Here is a 15,564-nt window from a genome sequence, read left to right as displayed (position 1 = left end):
ATATTGTAAAGTAATTAACCTCCAATGAAAATAAATAAATTTATATTAAAAAAAAGAAAATGGGACAATTCATAGAAGGGGAGAGATGGAGCAAATGTGAAAATAGTTAACAAGTGGAGATCTAGGTGAAGGGGATACAGAACCTTTGTGTTACTGCTCTTGCAACTCATATATTTCAAAATGAATTTTTAAAAATGTGCATCCATCAAATTTTTTTCCTGGTAAATGTATATGTGTTCATGTTTATTTGCCTACACATGTATACATATATGGCTTTCCAGATGGTGCTGGTGATATAAAGAACCCGTCTGCCAGTGCAGGAGACTTAAAGAGTTCTATCCCTGGGTCGGAAAGATTCCCTGGAGGAGGGCATGACAACCCACTCCATTCTTGCCTGGAGAATCCTAGGGACAGAGGAGCCTGGCGGGCTACAGTCCATAGTGTCGCATAGAGTCAGAGACGACTGAAGCGACTCAGCATGCACGCATACATGTATCCAGTAGCTCAGGCCCCGACTCAGATTGGTTAAATTAGAAGGTGAGGGACTGGTACCCTAGCAGGGGTTTTTAAAAACTTCCCAGGTGACTCCGATATGCAGCAGATTTGCGAGCCAGCGCTGCAATCCAGGCGTCAGGGGAATCACGTGTGGAGTTAGTTAAATTGAGGGTCTCGGAGCCGCTTCCCCGGAGCAGGCAGGTACGCAGGTGCGCAGGGGGATGTCGGCAGGAGCCCGGGGCCCCGCCCCCGAGGGGCCCAGGCGCCCCCGGGGAAGGCCCAGCTGCCCGCCGCCCCCGCGCGCAGCCATGGACGCCGCGCCCGAGCTCCTGAGGGTACCGCCTGCCGAGCTCCTGGACGACGTGCTGCGGGAGCAGTTCGGGCCGCTGCCCCAGCAGGCCACCATCTGCCGGCTCAAGCGGCTGCCTTCGTCCACCCAGGACGTGCAGTTGGTGCTGGAGCGGCGGCGCGTGGCCAACGCCAAAGAGCGCGAGCGGGTGAGTTCAGGCCGGCCCCGCTGGGTCCCCGCGCCAGAACCCGGCCGCCTTCCTCCAGGCTCCCCCCGAGACCCGCCAGCCACTTCAGACACCTAGGGGGCCCGGGAAGTCCACCTCCCCCTTGGGGGCCCGGAGCGGCTGGGACCTCCCAAGGGCCACCTGGCTCCCTTCCACCCGCGCGGGCTGGCGCCTCACCTGTGACCCACCTGGAGCCGAGCAGGAAGCCGGTCTGGGGAGGCCGAGGGGAACCCCGACCGCTTCAGAAACACCTCCCGCTGGCAGGTGCTTTAAACCCTCGGAGGCGGCAGGGCGCTTCCATCTCCCTACCTTCTGCGCTTAGTGGGTGCTTGGGGCCCCCTTTACCCTGCGCCGAAGCCCAAATGGGGCGTGGGACAGATGACCTAATGGAAGTTACTCTTTTCCTTACTTTCAACGAAGAATTTAAACAACGTCTCGGTGTGCACCCAGACTCCCACTCAACTCCCAGGCGGGAGACTGAAAGTGGCTGTTTCCGTCTGGCGGGTACGCGGCAAATCACCCACCCGGATGGTCCGGCGGGCGGAGTCGGAGCGCCACCTACCGGCATTTCAGTATTTCTCACTAAACTCCGATCCCAAACTTGTCAAATTCGGTCTCCTTTCAGTCCGTTGCTGTCTTTGGGTTGCCCGCTGCAGAGAGGATCCGAGACAGGGAAGGGTGAGCGGTGGAAGAGGGAGGGCACACATTCTGACCTGGGACCCGAGGAGGATGCTCTTCGATGCCTTGCTGGGGGTGTTCATGCACACTTCTGGACCCTTTAGCAACGTAGCTCCAGTCAATCAACTCGGAGCTCTGTTTGGGCTCAGGTGTGAGGAGAAAGAACCCAGTGAGTGTAAAAGACTTCAGGGAAAGTTGGGAGCCCTTTATGATAACCCTGTGATCTGATGTGTTGGTGTGGTTCTCGAATAAGGTTCTGTTCCTGTATTTGGCATTTTAAGTTGGGCTTTCCCCACCAGGAAGGAATTGCTTTCTGCAGAGAATCAGTCCTGGTGTTATCCACTAGTTTAAAACTAATGACCTCATTCTTCTTTATAATGATGAGAGTAGTACACCTGGAAGATAGAGAATAAAGTACACCTACTAGTGAGAATTAGTACACCTGGAAGATAGAGCTAAACAGGGAACGGAAACACTCACAGTAACTGTCATTCTTGTTAAATCTTCCTGGTCTTTTTCCTACTTAAATTTGTGCATATGTATGTGTGTGCTAAGTCGCTTCAGTCATGTCCAACTCTTTGTGACCCCATGTACTGTAGCCGGTCAGGCTCCCCCGTCCATGGAATTCTCCAGGCAAGAATACTGGAGTGGGTTGCATGCCCTTTTCTAGGGGATCTTCCTCACCCATGTATCAGACCTGGGTCTCTGCATTGGGAGGCAGGTTCTTTACCACTATTGCCACCTGGGAAGCATATATATATAATTTTATAAAATTGTGATCACTTAGTATCAAGATCGGAGAAGGCAATGGCACCCCACTCCAGTACTCTTGCCTGGAAAATCCCATGGACAGAGGAGCCTGGAAGGCTACAGTCCATGGGGTCACTGAGGGTCAGACACGACTGAGCGACTTCACTTTCACTTTTCACTTTCCTGCATTGGAGAAAGAAATGGCAACCCACTCCAGTGTTCTTGCCTGGAGAATCCCAGGGACGGGAGAGCCTGGTGGGCTGCCGTCTATGGGGTTGCACAGAGTCGGACACAACTGAAGCGACTTAGCAGCAGCAGCAGTATCAAGATTGCCGGGAGAAATATCAATAACCTCAGATATGCAGATGACACCACCCTTATGGCAGAAAGTGAAGAGGAACTTAAAAAGCCTCTTGATGAAAGTGAAAGAGGAGAGTGAAAAAGTTGGCTTAAAGTTCAACATTCAGAAAACTAAGATCACGGCGTCTGGTCCCATCACTTCATTGCAGATAGATGGGGAAACAGTGGAAACAGTGTCAGACTTTATTTTTGGGGGCTCCAGAATCACTGCAGATGGTGATGGCAGCCATGAAATTAAAAGACACTTGCTCCTTGGAAGGAAAGTTATGACCATCCTAGACAGCATATTGAAAAGCAGAGATATTATTTTGCCAACAAAGGTCCGTCTAGTCAAGGCTATGGTTTTTCCAGTGGTCATGTATAGATGTGAGAGTTGGACTGTGAAGAAAGCTGAGCGCCGAAGAATTGATGCTTTTGAACTGTGGTGTTGGAGGAGACTCTTGAGAGTCCCTTGGACTGCAAGGAAATCCAACCAGTCCATCCTAAAGGAGATCAGTCCTGGGTGTTCATTGGAAGGACTGAGGCTGAAGCTGAAACTCCAATACTTTGGCCACCTCATGCGAAGAGTTGGGAGGGATTGGGGGGAGGAGGAGAAGGGGATGACAGAGGACGAGATGCCTGGATGGCATCACCGACTTGATGGACATGAGTTTGAGTGAACTCCGGGAGTTGGTGATGGACAGGGAGGCCTGGCGTGCTGTGATCATGGGGTCGCAAAGAGTTGGACACGACTGAGTGACTGAACTGAGTATATATTTTTATGCTTTTATTCACTTAACATTATCAAAAACATTTCCTCATATTCCTAAGCAGAACAGCTTTCGACTTTATAGTCCAACATACAAATAGACTGCTTATCCAGCCTCCTAGTGTTGGGCATATATGCTTTTTTGCACCTTTTTAGTGGTACAAAGATCTACCTCCATGTCTGATAATTGCTTTCCAACAAAACATTAGACATGGAATTACTGGGACATAAGCAGTCTCGTGACTTTTGATACAGGTTGCCCAGTTGCTTTCTAGAAAAGTTCATTAATTAATGTGTATCCCCTTTTACAGGCTATTGGACGGTTTCCTTTTTCCATCCCAATGCTGGGTATGATAATCAAAATAAAAATGTTGCCAGCTTGGTACACAAAAAATGGTATCCAATTTCTGCTTTATTTTTTGTATTTTTAAATGGAAGATAATTGCTTTACAATGTTGGTGTTGGTTTCTGCTGTAAATCAATATGAATCAGCTATAAGTATACATATATCCCCTCCCTTTTGAGCCTTCCTCCCACCCATAATTTCTATTTTAGTCTGCAGTTCTTTGATTAAAGTTTGATATTTCATAAATTCATTGGTTATCGTATTCTGCTGTGAATGGCCTCTGTTCATTGTCCAATTTGATGTGGGGTAGAAGGGAGCTCTCAATATAACTGAGTGGTTTCCTGTGTAGAGCCAGTTCTTCAAGGGTCTGTTTCCCCCTCACAGGGGGGTGGGCAGTGTGATAATGAGCATTCCAGGCCTCCAGAGACAAGGATTTAGACCCTGAAGATTAAGAAAAAAAGGTACTTCTTTCTACCTTTCAAGTCTCACCAATATGCAGACTCTCTGGACTCTAATACTTGACTATATCATCAACTCAGTTTGGAATGAGGTTGAAGAATGGTTGGCACAGTACTTGAATAGACAAGTGTTTGTACATTTTACTCATTATCATCAATGCAACTTATTGAGGACTTTCTATGTGCAGGGGGAAATATTTGATGTGAAATTATGTTCCTTAATCAGCAGCTACACCACTACAAGGTGAGGATTTTCCACTTTGCAAATAAACCAAGGCTTGGTAATATGAAGTGTCCTACACACTTCTGTAGAGCCAAGTGGCAGAGTTGGATTTGAATCCTTGAGTGCTGACTCAGAGCTTTTAGCCACTGGTAGCGGCTCTGCCTCTGTTTTGCAGCGGGGGTGCTCTCAGAGGAAGAGGCCAGCGTGGACCTCGACACCCTTTGCAGTCCACCCACGCCTCGTGCCAGGCTCGTGCCGCTCCCGCTCCCCTTGCCAGGGACTGTACTGCCAGTGGAGCGGCAGTGCTTGGGCACGAGCCTGCTCGGCCTCACGACCCCCCACCACCACCTTCTGTAGTCTGGGGAGACGCCTTACAGATTGGCTTCCTGTGTGTCACTGTGCCTTCTTCCTTTCCAGATAAAAAATCTCAACCATGGTTTGGCCAAACTGAAGGCACTGGTGCCATTTCTTCCCCAAAACAGGAAGCCTAGCAAAGTTGATATCCTCAGAGGTGCAACTGAATACATACAAGTTCTCAGTGATATTTTGGAAGAAGCCAAAGACTCCGAGGTAAAGGTTTTAAGAAGTTAGAACAATGACACTCGCCGTTATTGAGCTCTTTCTAGGTGCAGGCCAACTTCTGCGTCTGTGCTAGTTATACAGTCCTCTGACCTAGTACAGATGCTGCTTTTACTGAGGAAGAAACCAAATACAGGCAAAGGTCCCACAGCTAAGCAGTGTCAGGACTGGAGTCTGAATCTAGGCCTGTGTGAGCTTTGGAGTCAAGTTCTGACCATCTGTATCCTTCCTGTCACTGTCCAGAGCCTCTAGCGCTGAATTGCTTAGCCTTTGATGGGACTTTGATAGCAGGGACATGAGAGGAGGGTCCCTAAAGCCACTCTGTGGCAGTGCTGTTCTTCAGCAGAACACACATCAGACAGGAAGCACAGAAAGGAAGAGGGGTGTCCCTTGGGAGAAGACCTCCCTGGGGGTCAACCCTGCTGGAGAGCTCATTGATCTCCTTTGATGCCAATCTCATGGGATTTTGTGACCATTCAGTGGGACTACATAGGTGAACCTGCTTTGTAAACTGTAAAGCCCTGTAATGTCACCACTATTATTGGGACACATAGCTCAGGGGTCTTCATCAGTGGAAGGTGTGAGCTGGATTCATGAGCTCATTCCATGGAGAGGCAAATTCGGAAGGCTTGAAAATGTATTCGTCATCAGAGGAGGTAAGATATGAAGAGAGAAAAGGCCTTAGAGATGTGCCCTAAGGAACAGGAGAAGGAGGGGCTATCAGAGAGGGGCAGATGGAGAAGCAAGATGGGACCCTACAATCAGGGAGGGGAAATCTTGGGGATCCAAGTGTGGGAAATTGTGCGAGAAGCTATACGTGGGGCCAGGAAGACAACCAGGCACAGAACGTGAAGGACAGGAGTGGGCTGGAGGCCAGCCTTTGGTGGGTTGATGGTATGTTATTGGTAAATATCTGAAATCTAACAGAGGGAAGTGTAAAGCTTCAAGTCTATTCAATCTGAAAGTCTGAGACTGAAAAGAGGCTCGAAAAGGATGGAAGAACGATGACAATTGTTGGATCAATGAAGGTCTTTTCTAATTAGCAATGCGATCCTGTTTAGGGACTGAAGAGGACAGATAGAAGGGAAATATACTCAGGAACAGAAATAGACAAATGCTTAGTGGTACATTTTAGATTCTTCCTCTTGTCCGCTAGTCCTACTAATGTGACGACTGGGAGGATACATTCTGCACTGGTAGCAGGGATAGATTGTCCTGATGGACAAACTGGATGGCTGGGTTGTAGAGTGGTTGCAATATTTGCACAGATGCAGACGGCTGCATTAGTTTTTCCTTACATGTGAATCACCTAATATAAGTGCTTTGGTGCTACATAAAATACAGAATCTGTTTCATGCTATAATCTTTTTAATGTAGTTTCCAATCACACAACATTTTAAGGTTACAGCAGAACAGAAGCCAGTCTGCTGAGCAATGATTTTTCTTTCCATAATAACTTAAACATTGCTCTCATCACTTAAATAAAATTTCATAGGTTAAAACTTTGAAATATATTGGCTTAAATAGTCAAAATCTGTCCCATTATACTGTTTGACAACTACATATGGTTTCTAGAAACGAGACCCCGATCATCAGAGCTATAGCAGCAATACTTCTGAGCTACATACATCCTCAGCTAGAGAGCTATCGAGAATTATACAACGTGCCGGCTGTGCTATGGGCTTGAAGAATGAGAAGGAAGGGTCCTGGGCAGATGGTGGCAGTGGTGAGTTGGCACATACTTGTCGCCAGAGGGCGGTGTCTACGATGGGATGGTGTCTACGATGGGAATTCTCTCCCCAGCGAGGAGTCTGGAAAAGTGTTTGTTCTTGAATAGTTATGTTGATATCCAAAAACTCATAAGACATCCCTTGGGCATAAGGTATTTTCCATGTTAAACCATGATTGAAGCAAGATCACTGTGTGAAAACACCTAGGTGGGCAGGTGAGTTTGCTAGTTTGAAAGATCTATTATTATGTTCCGAGTTCATTGGAAAGCAGTTCAAGGGGAAGGCAGCTCCTCCAGAATCACCCTGTACAGACCTAAGCTTAATTTTTTATGACCCTGATTAATACGTCAAAAGGTTTTCTGGATACTGAGGTCTCCAGAAAAATAAGTAGCTTGCCCTTCGTAAAGCTGCATGGTGATCCCATGTACACACGTGCACACTCAGAGGCACATTTGTTTTTAAGTTGACCTTTGTTGCAAAGTCAGAGCAACAAGTTTTCTATAATAACAAAGGAGTTTATTGAAATATTATTGCTTATTACTTTGCCAAACTAAAGAAACTGTTGGAAGGAGCAGCCTGCTTTTCTCCAAGTCTAGGAAGTAGAGGTATTGCTCTTGTGTCTCTGTGTTACATAGATAAGATCCCCTGTTCTATTATTGCTACTGAAACAAGAAAGGCTTGCAGAAATCTGGAACTAAGCAAGTTGCTTAGTGTGGTATAAGGAACAGTGGGGGCTATGGAGTAGCAAATGATGGTTGGTCGTGGGAGCTGGTTTAGGAGACCTGCTGAGTGGTGGCTCTGGAGACAGAATGCTGAGGTTCAAACCCTGGTTTTACCACTTGTTGGTGTGACCTTGAATGAGGTGCTGAAGTTTTCCAACCCTCAATTTCCCCATCTGTAGATTGGGAATGATAATTGTACCTATGTAAGGTACCTGTGAGGTTCAAATGACATCATGTCAGTGGAGCGTCTAGCATAGTACCTGGCGTGTCAGCGTTCGCTCGGCCTTTATAAAGTTGGCTTGCCTCGCCGTGAGCCATCGGTATTGACCGGTGAGCAGTCAACAGTGGGCCCCAGGCATCGCCGCTCTGTGGCTGTCACCAGCACTTCACTCTGGTTTGAGGTCTGACAGACTTTCTGCTGATTGGCTGGCCTCATTTCTGATCTGATTACTGATTTCTAAGGATTCTACTTGTGCACATGCTCAGTCTAGATATTCCAGTTTGGGCCACTTGAGATTTAAAACTTCCCCTCTCCCATCAACTTTTAGGAGACAGAATTCCTCTTGCTACTACATGAGCTGATAGGGAATGATTAAGAACAAAGAGTGAACTGAAGCTTGAACCCGACTGCCTAAGTGAATAACAGTAACACTTCCACAAATGTGGTTTTCATGTGTTAGGTGTTAAGGCAAGAATCTTGCTTGCATTTAATCTTCACTGGTCCTCGTCAGATAGGCATCACCAAGTCATTCTCATGGTGAGATACCCGACTGGCTGGTCCTTCCTGCTAGTCCCCTTGGGCCTGGTACAGAGCAGGCCTATGTGCCCTGCATTGCAAGGTGGATTCTTAACTCTGGACTACCAGGGAAATCCCATCACTATCATCCTTTGATCACTTCCTTTCTGGCAAAAGATGGTCCAAGCTCAAGCATCTTATACTTTTCCAGCCCCAGCCTTGGAATCAACCTTTTATCAAGGACATCCAGTGGGTAGTTCGCCTCCCACCTCGTCTCATCTCGATGTCATCTCCTCCCTCTGTGGCTCTTCTCCTTGGGTTTTAGCACCTGAAGTTGGTTTGCTAGAGCTGCAAAGCACACAGACCAAGTGACTTAAAGAGCACACATTTGTTTCTTACAGTTCTGGAGGCTGGAAGTCTTACAGTTGAGGTGTTGGCGAGCGTGTTTTCTTCTGGCCTCTCTCCTTGGCTTGAGGTGGCCTTGCCTCAGTGTGGGCTTGACCCCCTGGTGTCTATGTGCCCAAATTTCCTCCTCTTATAAGGACACCAGTCAGATTGGATTAGGGACCACCCTCAATGGCCTCTTTTTAACTTAATCACCTCTTTAAAGGTCCTAAGTCCAAATACAGTCCCAGGTACTGGGGGCTGGGACTTCCACATGCGTTTTGGGGGCCATGGTTCAGCCCATAACAACACCCGTGACAGGCTGCCCCTCCACAGAACCCTCTCCAGGAGGGATAGAGATAAAGGGGCCAAGGAAACAACGCTCAGGTTGGCCTTCATTTCCCAAAGTATTCTGCTTTACCTGAAAGGGCAACTGCTAATACATAGGGTTTCAGGATCCAGTCAGATACCCTACCTGGAGACATGGGGACAACCAGTGTGGCTCACTGGATTGAAATGTCCATGTGGGGCTCAGGAACTGGGAGGCAGATCTCCTCCAACTTCAGTCTGCAGAAGCAGCACCCATTTTTCCACTCTTGGAGAGGATCTCAGGAGCGGAATCTGGTGCAGGCAGAGATTGGCACCTGGGGAGACTTGGGGCTGGGGTTGGAAGAAGCTGTGCCAGATGAACAACATTGTTGAGGCCAGAGCCCTGGTGAAGCACACAAGAATCTGCTGATGGCAGGGAGGGAGGAGGTGAACTGCTCGGGCCAGAGCAGGTTCACCTGGGACCGAATCAGCAAGTGCTTGTGTGTGTGGATGGAGGGGACATGGCCATGTGAAGCCACAGCGTCTGGCCTTGGGAGGGAGAGGGATTAATGTCAAGGTTCAGGGGAGGCTTGTTTAAACTGGGCTTTCAAGGTATAAGATTTTACTGTTTGGAGATTAGGCTGGGTGGCATGATGTTCACTAACCCACCACTCTTTACTTCTTCTATTTGTCACTGATGGCTGTGGCTTAGGCATTTCACACCAGGCAAAACTCTGAATGTTGCTCTGAGTTTCCTGTAATCCTGTAGAGACTGTGTCCCTGGACAAAGTCCACCCTCAGTGCGGAAGTGAGATACCAATTGTGCTGGGATCTCAGGGGCTCTGGAAAGGGATATATGTGTGAACATAAACGTCTGTTGTGGGATCTGGGTGTGCCGCCATCCTGCACGTCTCAATTTTGGTCTGTCATAGGAGCAGTCCTTGGAGAGAGTTTCTGAGAGAAAGAAGCCTGGTGGGTGGCAGATCTCCTCAACGCCCCCCTGCCCCCACCCTGCAGGTTGTGATAATGTGTGTGTGAAATTAAACCCTGGGGACATTTCTTCTAATAGCAATTTAAGCTCTGAAATCAGATGGTCTGGCTAGTTGGGATGAATTTATTAGCACCCTGGGAAGGCATTGAAGTGTCTGTTGTTTTATTTTCTATCTCATGTTTTCCCCAGGTAGTGGCCACGTGTGATAGCAAAGATCCCATATAGCAGCACAGCAGTGGGGTAGTGGGGAGGACGGTCTAGACTTTTCCTTGGGAAGCACGTTTATCTTCCCCAGTGTTCACTGGTGGCCTAGTGGGCATATGCAGATGAGTTTAGTCACAGAATATTTTAAAAAGTTGAACGTCCCTTTTGAGGGGGTGGGTGCTCTTTGGTTTGTCAGCCCCCACCCGCTCTTACTGCATCTCCATGTAGGTGTTTAATTTTTGCAGATCAGGGTCACTGAGCTCATAAGGAAAGCTGCACAAGTGGTTGCCTTTGGCTCTGGGGTGCTTTGGAGGTTTAGGGGTTGGTAGTAGTAAAGAACCTGCCTGCCAGTGCAGGAAATAGAAGAGACATGGGTTTGATCCCTGGGATGGGAGGAGACCCTGGAGGAAGGCATGGCAACCCACTCCAGTATTCTTGCCTGGAGAATCCCTTGTACAGAGGGGCCTGGTGTGCTATGGTCCATAGGGTTGCAAAGAGTCAGACACCACTGAAGTGACTTAGCACGCACACACGCTCGAATGATGTGAATGCTAGTCATTCTCTCTGGAACTTTGGTAAGGTAAGATGTGGCATGTAGGATGGCATCCATCTAACTTTGGAGTCATGCCACCTCTGTTGGAGTGGTCCCCAGGCTGCAGCTACTGAGGAGGAGATCCAACCAGAACCTGGGAAGACTCTTATTTTTAAATTACTTTTATTGGAGTATAGTTGCTTTACAATTTTGTGTTAGATTTTACTGTATGGACTCAGCCATACATATCCATATATGCCCTTTTGGACTTCCTTCCCATTCAGGTCACCACAGTGGATTAAGTTGAGTTCCCTGTGCTACACAGTGTCTTGTTTCCAAGGAAGATTCTTTTTAAATAATTAAAAAAAATTTAATTGGAGGATAACTACTTTACATTGTGGGTTTTTGCCATGCACTGACACGAATCAGCCATGGGTGCACATGTGTCCCCCCGTCCTGAACCCCCCTCCCACCTCCCTCCCCACCCCATCCCTCTGGCTTGTCCCAGAGCACCAGCTTTGAGTGCCCTGCTTCATGCATTGAACTTGCACTGGTCATCTGTTTTACGTATGGTGATATACATGTTTCAATGCTGTTCTCTCAAATCATCCCACCCTTGCCTTCTCCCACAGAGTCCAAAAGTCTGTTCTTTACGTCTGTGTCTCCTTTGCTGCCCTGCATGTAGGATTGTCATTACCATCTTTCTAAATTCTATATATATATATATATATGCATTAATATGCTGTATATTTGTGTTTTTCTTTCTGGCTTACTTCACTCTGTATAATAGGCTCCAGTTTCATCCACCTCATTAGAACTGACTCAAATACATTCTTTTTTATAGCTGAATAATATTCCATTGTGTATATGTATCACAACTTCCTTATCCATCCGTCTGCTGATGGACATCTAGGTTGATTCCATGCCCTAGCTACTATTGTACGCAGTGCTACAATGAACATTGGGGTACATGTGTCTCTTTCAATTCTGGTTTCCCAGGAAGACTTTTAAGGCCCAGTCTGATCAGGTAAGAAGAAAGTGTTACAGGGAAGACATAGTCTCATTTCTTCATGAAAATAAGAGAAGGAGATGTCTTTTGTTGGAACTCGGATTCTTCTGTGGGGATAAAAGATTGAATCAGTCGGGAAGCAGGTTTTGTCTGTGTGTGTGGAGGTGAGCATGTGGACATGAAGCCTGGTGTGTTTGAGGAGATCTCTAGCTGCTACGTGCCCCTGAGTCTGTCAGTGAGCTTAGCATCTTCTGAGAAAGCCAGTAATTTCTGTTTCTCTGACATATCATGGGCATGGTGGTTAAATTAAGGTAATTTCTTATCTATTCTTATGAACTTCTTGAGGGATGATTTATATGAGTTTTTTCTAGTATTTTTTGGGCTGCACTGGGTCTTAGTTGCAGCACGTGGGATCTTTTGTTCACTGTGGCATGTGAACTTCTTAGTTGCGGCCTATGGGATCTAGTTCCCTGACCAGGGACCGAACCCGGCTCACTGCATTGGGAGTGTGGAATCTTAGCCACTGGAATGCCAGGGAAATCTCATTTATATGAGTTCTATGAAAGGTCCATCTCATTGGTCCCACATGAATGTGGGAGACAATGGCAAGAATTGGATGGAAGGGACTCTCAAAGACCCTTTGCTGAGAGGGTCCTGAGAGGCAGAGCGTCTCTGACCTGCTGTGGGACCTCCCTGGGTCAGCTCTGGATCAGCAGAAAACCACCAAATGCTCAGGCCATGTGAGCCAGCCCCTGAGGGAGGTCAGTGGATCCTCCCAGCCGCCACCTTGCCCCTGTTCTAACCCTGGGTTCTGCAGAGCACATCAGGGATAAAACGGACTCCAAAGACATGGTGTTCCTGGCAGATCTGTCAGCAGGAGGGTAAAGGGATTAGAGATACAACACAATTATTTTTTGGAACTCTTCCATCCTCTTTGGCTCATTCTCTTCCTTTCTGGATGAGTTTTCCCTCAGGAGTTGTCCCTGCGGCAGCTCTTGTGTAGAACACAGGCCTGGATGCCGACCTCACTGGGGTGCTTGGAGGTGAGAGGAACCGTGGGGCAGAGTCCCCCAAACATCATGCTGTTTGGGCCAGGTCCCCAAGGGAGGAGACATGGGGCTTAGTGGCCAGAGCCCTGCTTACTCTAAAGAGCTTCGTTTACTGGAAGAATCATCTGTATGGTTCTCCCTCAGACATGAGACAGCGAGGCTGTCTTCTGAACAAGACTGGATTCTGATCTTGGGGTCCTGGCTGGACTTTCACTCACCGAAGTAGTATAAGCGGTTAGAGCACAGTTTAGATGGGCAGAAAGGCCATTTTACTTCCTACACTGTTCTCCACTTGTTCTTGAGAACCCATTAAGACCCTTATCACTCAAGTGGTTGGAAAACTCTTTATCTTGCTCTATGGAGGTCTATCCTGTTTGAGTAAATACTGAATCAGTTCAGTGTTGAGAATGTTCCCTTTGGGGACTCCTGTGCCTCTTAAGCCTTCTCCCTCCTCCCTGTCCTCCTCGGGTACAGTGAGGAGCGTGTACAGCATGGAGGTTGCAGTGGGAGCACTCCTGTGTGTCTCTCTACCTCTGACCCATCTAATCCTCTGGCCCTGGTCTTGAATGTGGTTGGGCTGACATTGGCTGAGGGCATCTATGGCCCCCTGTGGCTTCTTTTCTCTAAGTGGCACCGTCCAGAACCCAGGCCTCTTCATCCTCCTGGCTTCCTACTCCCAGAAGGGCTAGTGTGGCTGCCCTCAGGTCTTGAAGATGCCCCTCAGCCAGTGCTCACCCACTCCTCTGAGAGGCTGTATCCTGAGACGTGGGTACAGATTCTTGCTTTCTTCAGACTCTACTTTGCCTCTGGAACCGTACCCCGTCCCTGGGTCAAAGCCCAGGATGGCATAGTACAAGGACCCTTCCCAGGGATCAGGCAGCTTCCACATGCTGACCCATCACCCCTGAATAGGTGCTTCCTCCTGTTTCAATTTCATCTCCATTTTCAGTTGTCGGAAGTCTTCCCACATCATGTCTTGCCTCCTCTCTGCTCTGTGACTACTGGGTGAGCAGCCATCTGAGCTCTGCCCACCAGAGCTGTCCCTTTCAGCAAAGTTGGCCCCTTCCCAACAAGAGCCCTGCTTTTCAGATTATTGTGAAGCTTGGAACTGAAGAAGCTCAGTGAGTGAGGACTTCTGGTCTGGTGCCTATCTGCTTCTCCCCTCCCCGTCACCCCACCCCCCAGCCTTGACTCAGCAGGGGAAGGAAAAGTACATCAGATAATGTGTCAGATTATAGAGCTACACAACCAACAGCAGGAGCACACCTGCCTTATTAAAGTTGCTGAACCGCAGGTTGGGTTTTATTCCTCAGACCACCCTCTTCTTGGACCTTCCAACTCCTTAACTTAGATGAGGCCAGCATTTTTAAGTGAACTGTGACCATAAACATCAATAAATTTCAAGTTTTTGTATTCCAATACTTAAATATTACATTCCTGGAATTTTCCAGCCAACTGAAAGAAACTAAGACAATAATCTATAATGCACTGAACTGTAGGCTGATAAAATGAAATTATCCTTTAACCCTCTAGGTGAACACAGTAATCCATGAATTTGTCTTCTAGGTTTAGAACATTCTGGTTGTGTAAAAAGTTGAAAGTTTTTAAAATAAAACTTCTAAAGCTAAATTTGAACTCAAAAAAAGAAAGTTGATGACATGTATCTTGGAAAGACTTGCTCAAGATCAGAAAAAATTGATACTTATTTTGTGCCAGGTACTATTCCTGGCAGTTTATACCTAATAATCTATTTAATTTTCATAACCACCCTGTGAGGTACAAACAACTGTGTCCATTTTACATGTCATGAAGCTAAGAAGTGAAGTGAAGTCACCCTACATCCAGTGAGTGGACGCAGGGTTTGGGTTGGGAGATGTGGGAAATAGTCTTAGACCTTCTAATGGCCTTTCATTCTAACAAAGATCACTCTTTAATTGTAAATAAGTGGGCTAGGAAGTAAATAAATGCTTTTTTAAAGCTAAATTAAAGCCTTTGATCACAGTATTTCATACTAATGTACATTTGGGTTTCAGTTTCTGAAGTGTCTGACCACAATTTGGGTGTCTTTATTTTTTTAACTCATGGATGTAAGTTGAGACTTCAGAAAATTGGGAAGACCAAGGTTATCTTACTATCTTAAAAAAGCCACAGATAGAAATATACTATTGATACTATGCTTACAAAATTTTTCCTGTGAATTAATAAATTATCATAAGATGTATAACATTGTATATTTTTTTATGCTATCATTGACATGTTAGAGGTTACCATATAGTCTTTATAACAAGTTTTAATGGTCCATTAAATTATCCATGGGATAATTTTCTAATTGTTTTGGACATTTGTTTTCAGTTTTTTGTTCTCAACCTGATGTATTTAGTTCTCTTTGTATTTTATTTTGTTTTTAGGATAGATTCCCCATAGAACTGAGTCACAGGTAGGTATAATCTATGACTTACTGTGTAGTGCCAACTTATAATACCACCAGCTTACAAAAGTGCCGAGTCCGTAATATCCTTGCCAACAATGAGATTGATTAAAATGATAGTTTTAATGAGCAAAAAATGGTATCTTTAAATTTAAACATCTTTGATTACTAGTTAATTCATAACTTCTTGTTTGTTTTTGAACTGTTTCTATCTTTTGGCCATTTACAATGAGCTCTCTTCTGTTTCAGGTTCCCTCAAGTATGAAAAGTGAAAAGGCTGGCCCAGGGCTACCTTCTACAGAAAAATAAATGCAGTCG

The 15,564-nt window shown here is 46.6% G+C and overlaps 1 protein-coding gene across 2 annotated transcripts; it reads left to right on the top strand.

Moving 5' to 3' along the window:
• Positions 1–697: 697 nt before the first annotated feature.
• On the top strand, positions 698–15,564 carry FIGLA (folliculogenesis specific bHLH transcription factor). 2 transcript variants are annotated; one of them, XM_070380167.1, is made up of 5 exons: positions 698–992; positions 4,991–5,143; positions 6,728–6,878; positions 15,227–15,255; positions 15,496–15,564. In XM_070380167.1, the coding sequence occupies exons 1-4, from the start codon at positions 717–719 to the stop codon at positions 15,229–15,231; spliced, it is 585 nt and encodes a 194-aa protein (XP_070236268.1). In that variant the 5' UTR covers positions 698–716; the 3' UTR covers positions 15,232–15,255; positions 15,496–15,564. The 2 variants fall into 2 exon arrangements, with proteins under 2 accessions (XP_070236268.1, XP_070236267.1); XM_070380166.1 differs by lacking the exon at positions 15,227–15,255 and having other exon boundaries at positions 15,496–15,561.

Source organism: Bos mutus, chromosome 11, assembly GCF_027580195.1.
Source record: "Bos mutus isolate GX-2022 chromosome 11, NWIPB_WYAK_1.1, whole genome shotgun sequence".
Classification (NCBI taxonomy): Eukaryota; Metazoa; Chordata; class Mammalia; order Artiodactyla; family Bovidae; genus Bos; species Bos mutus.
This window is presented reverse-complemented; position numbering and strand designations above follow the sequence as displayed.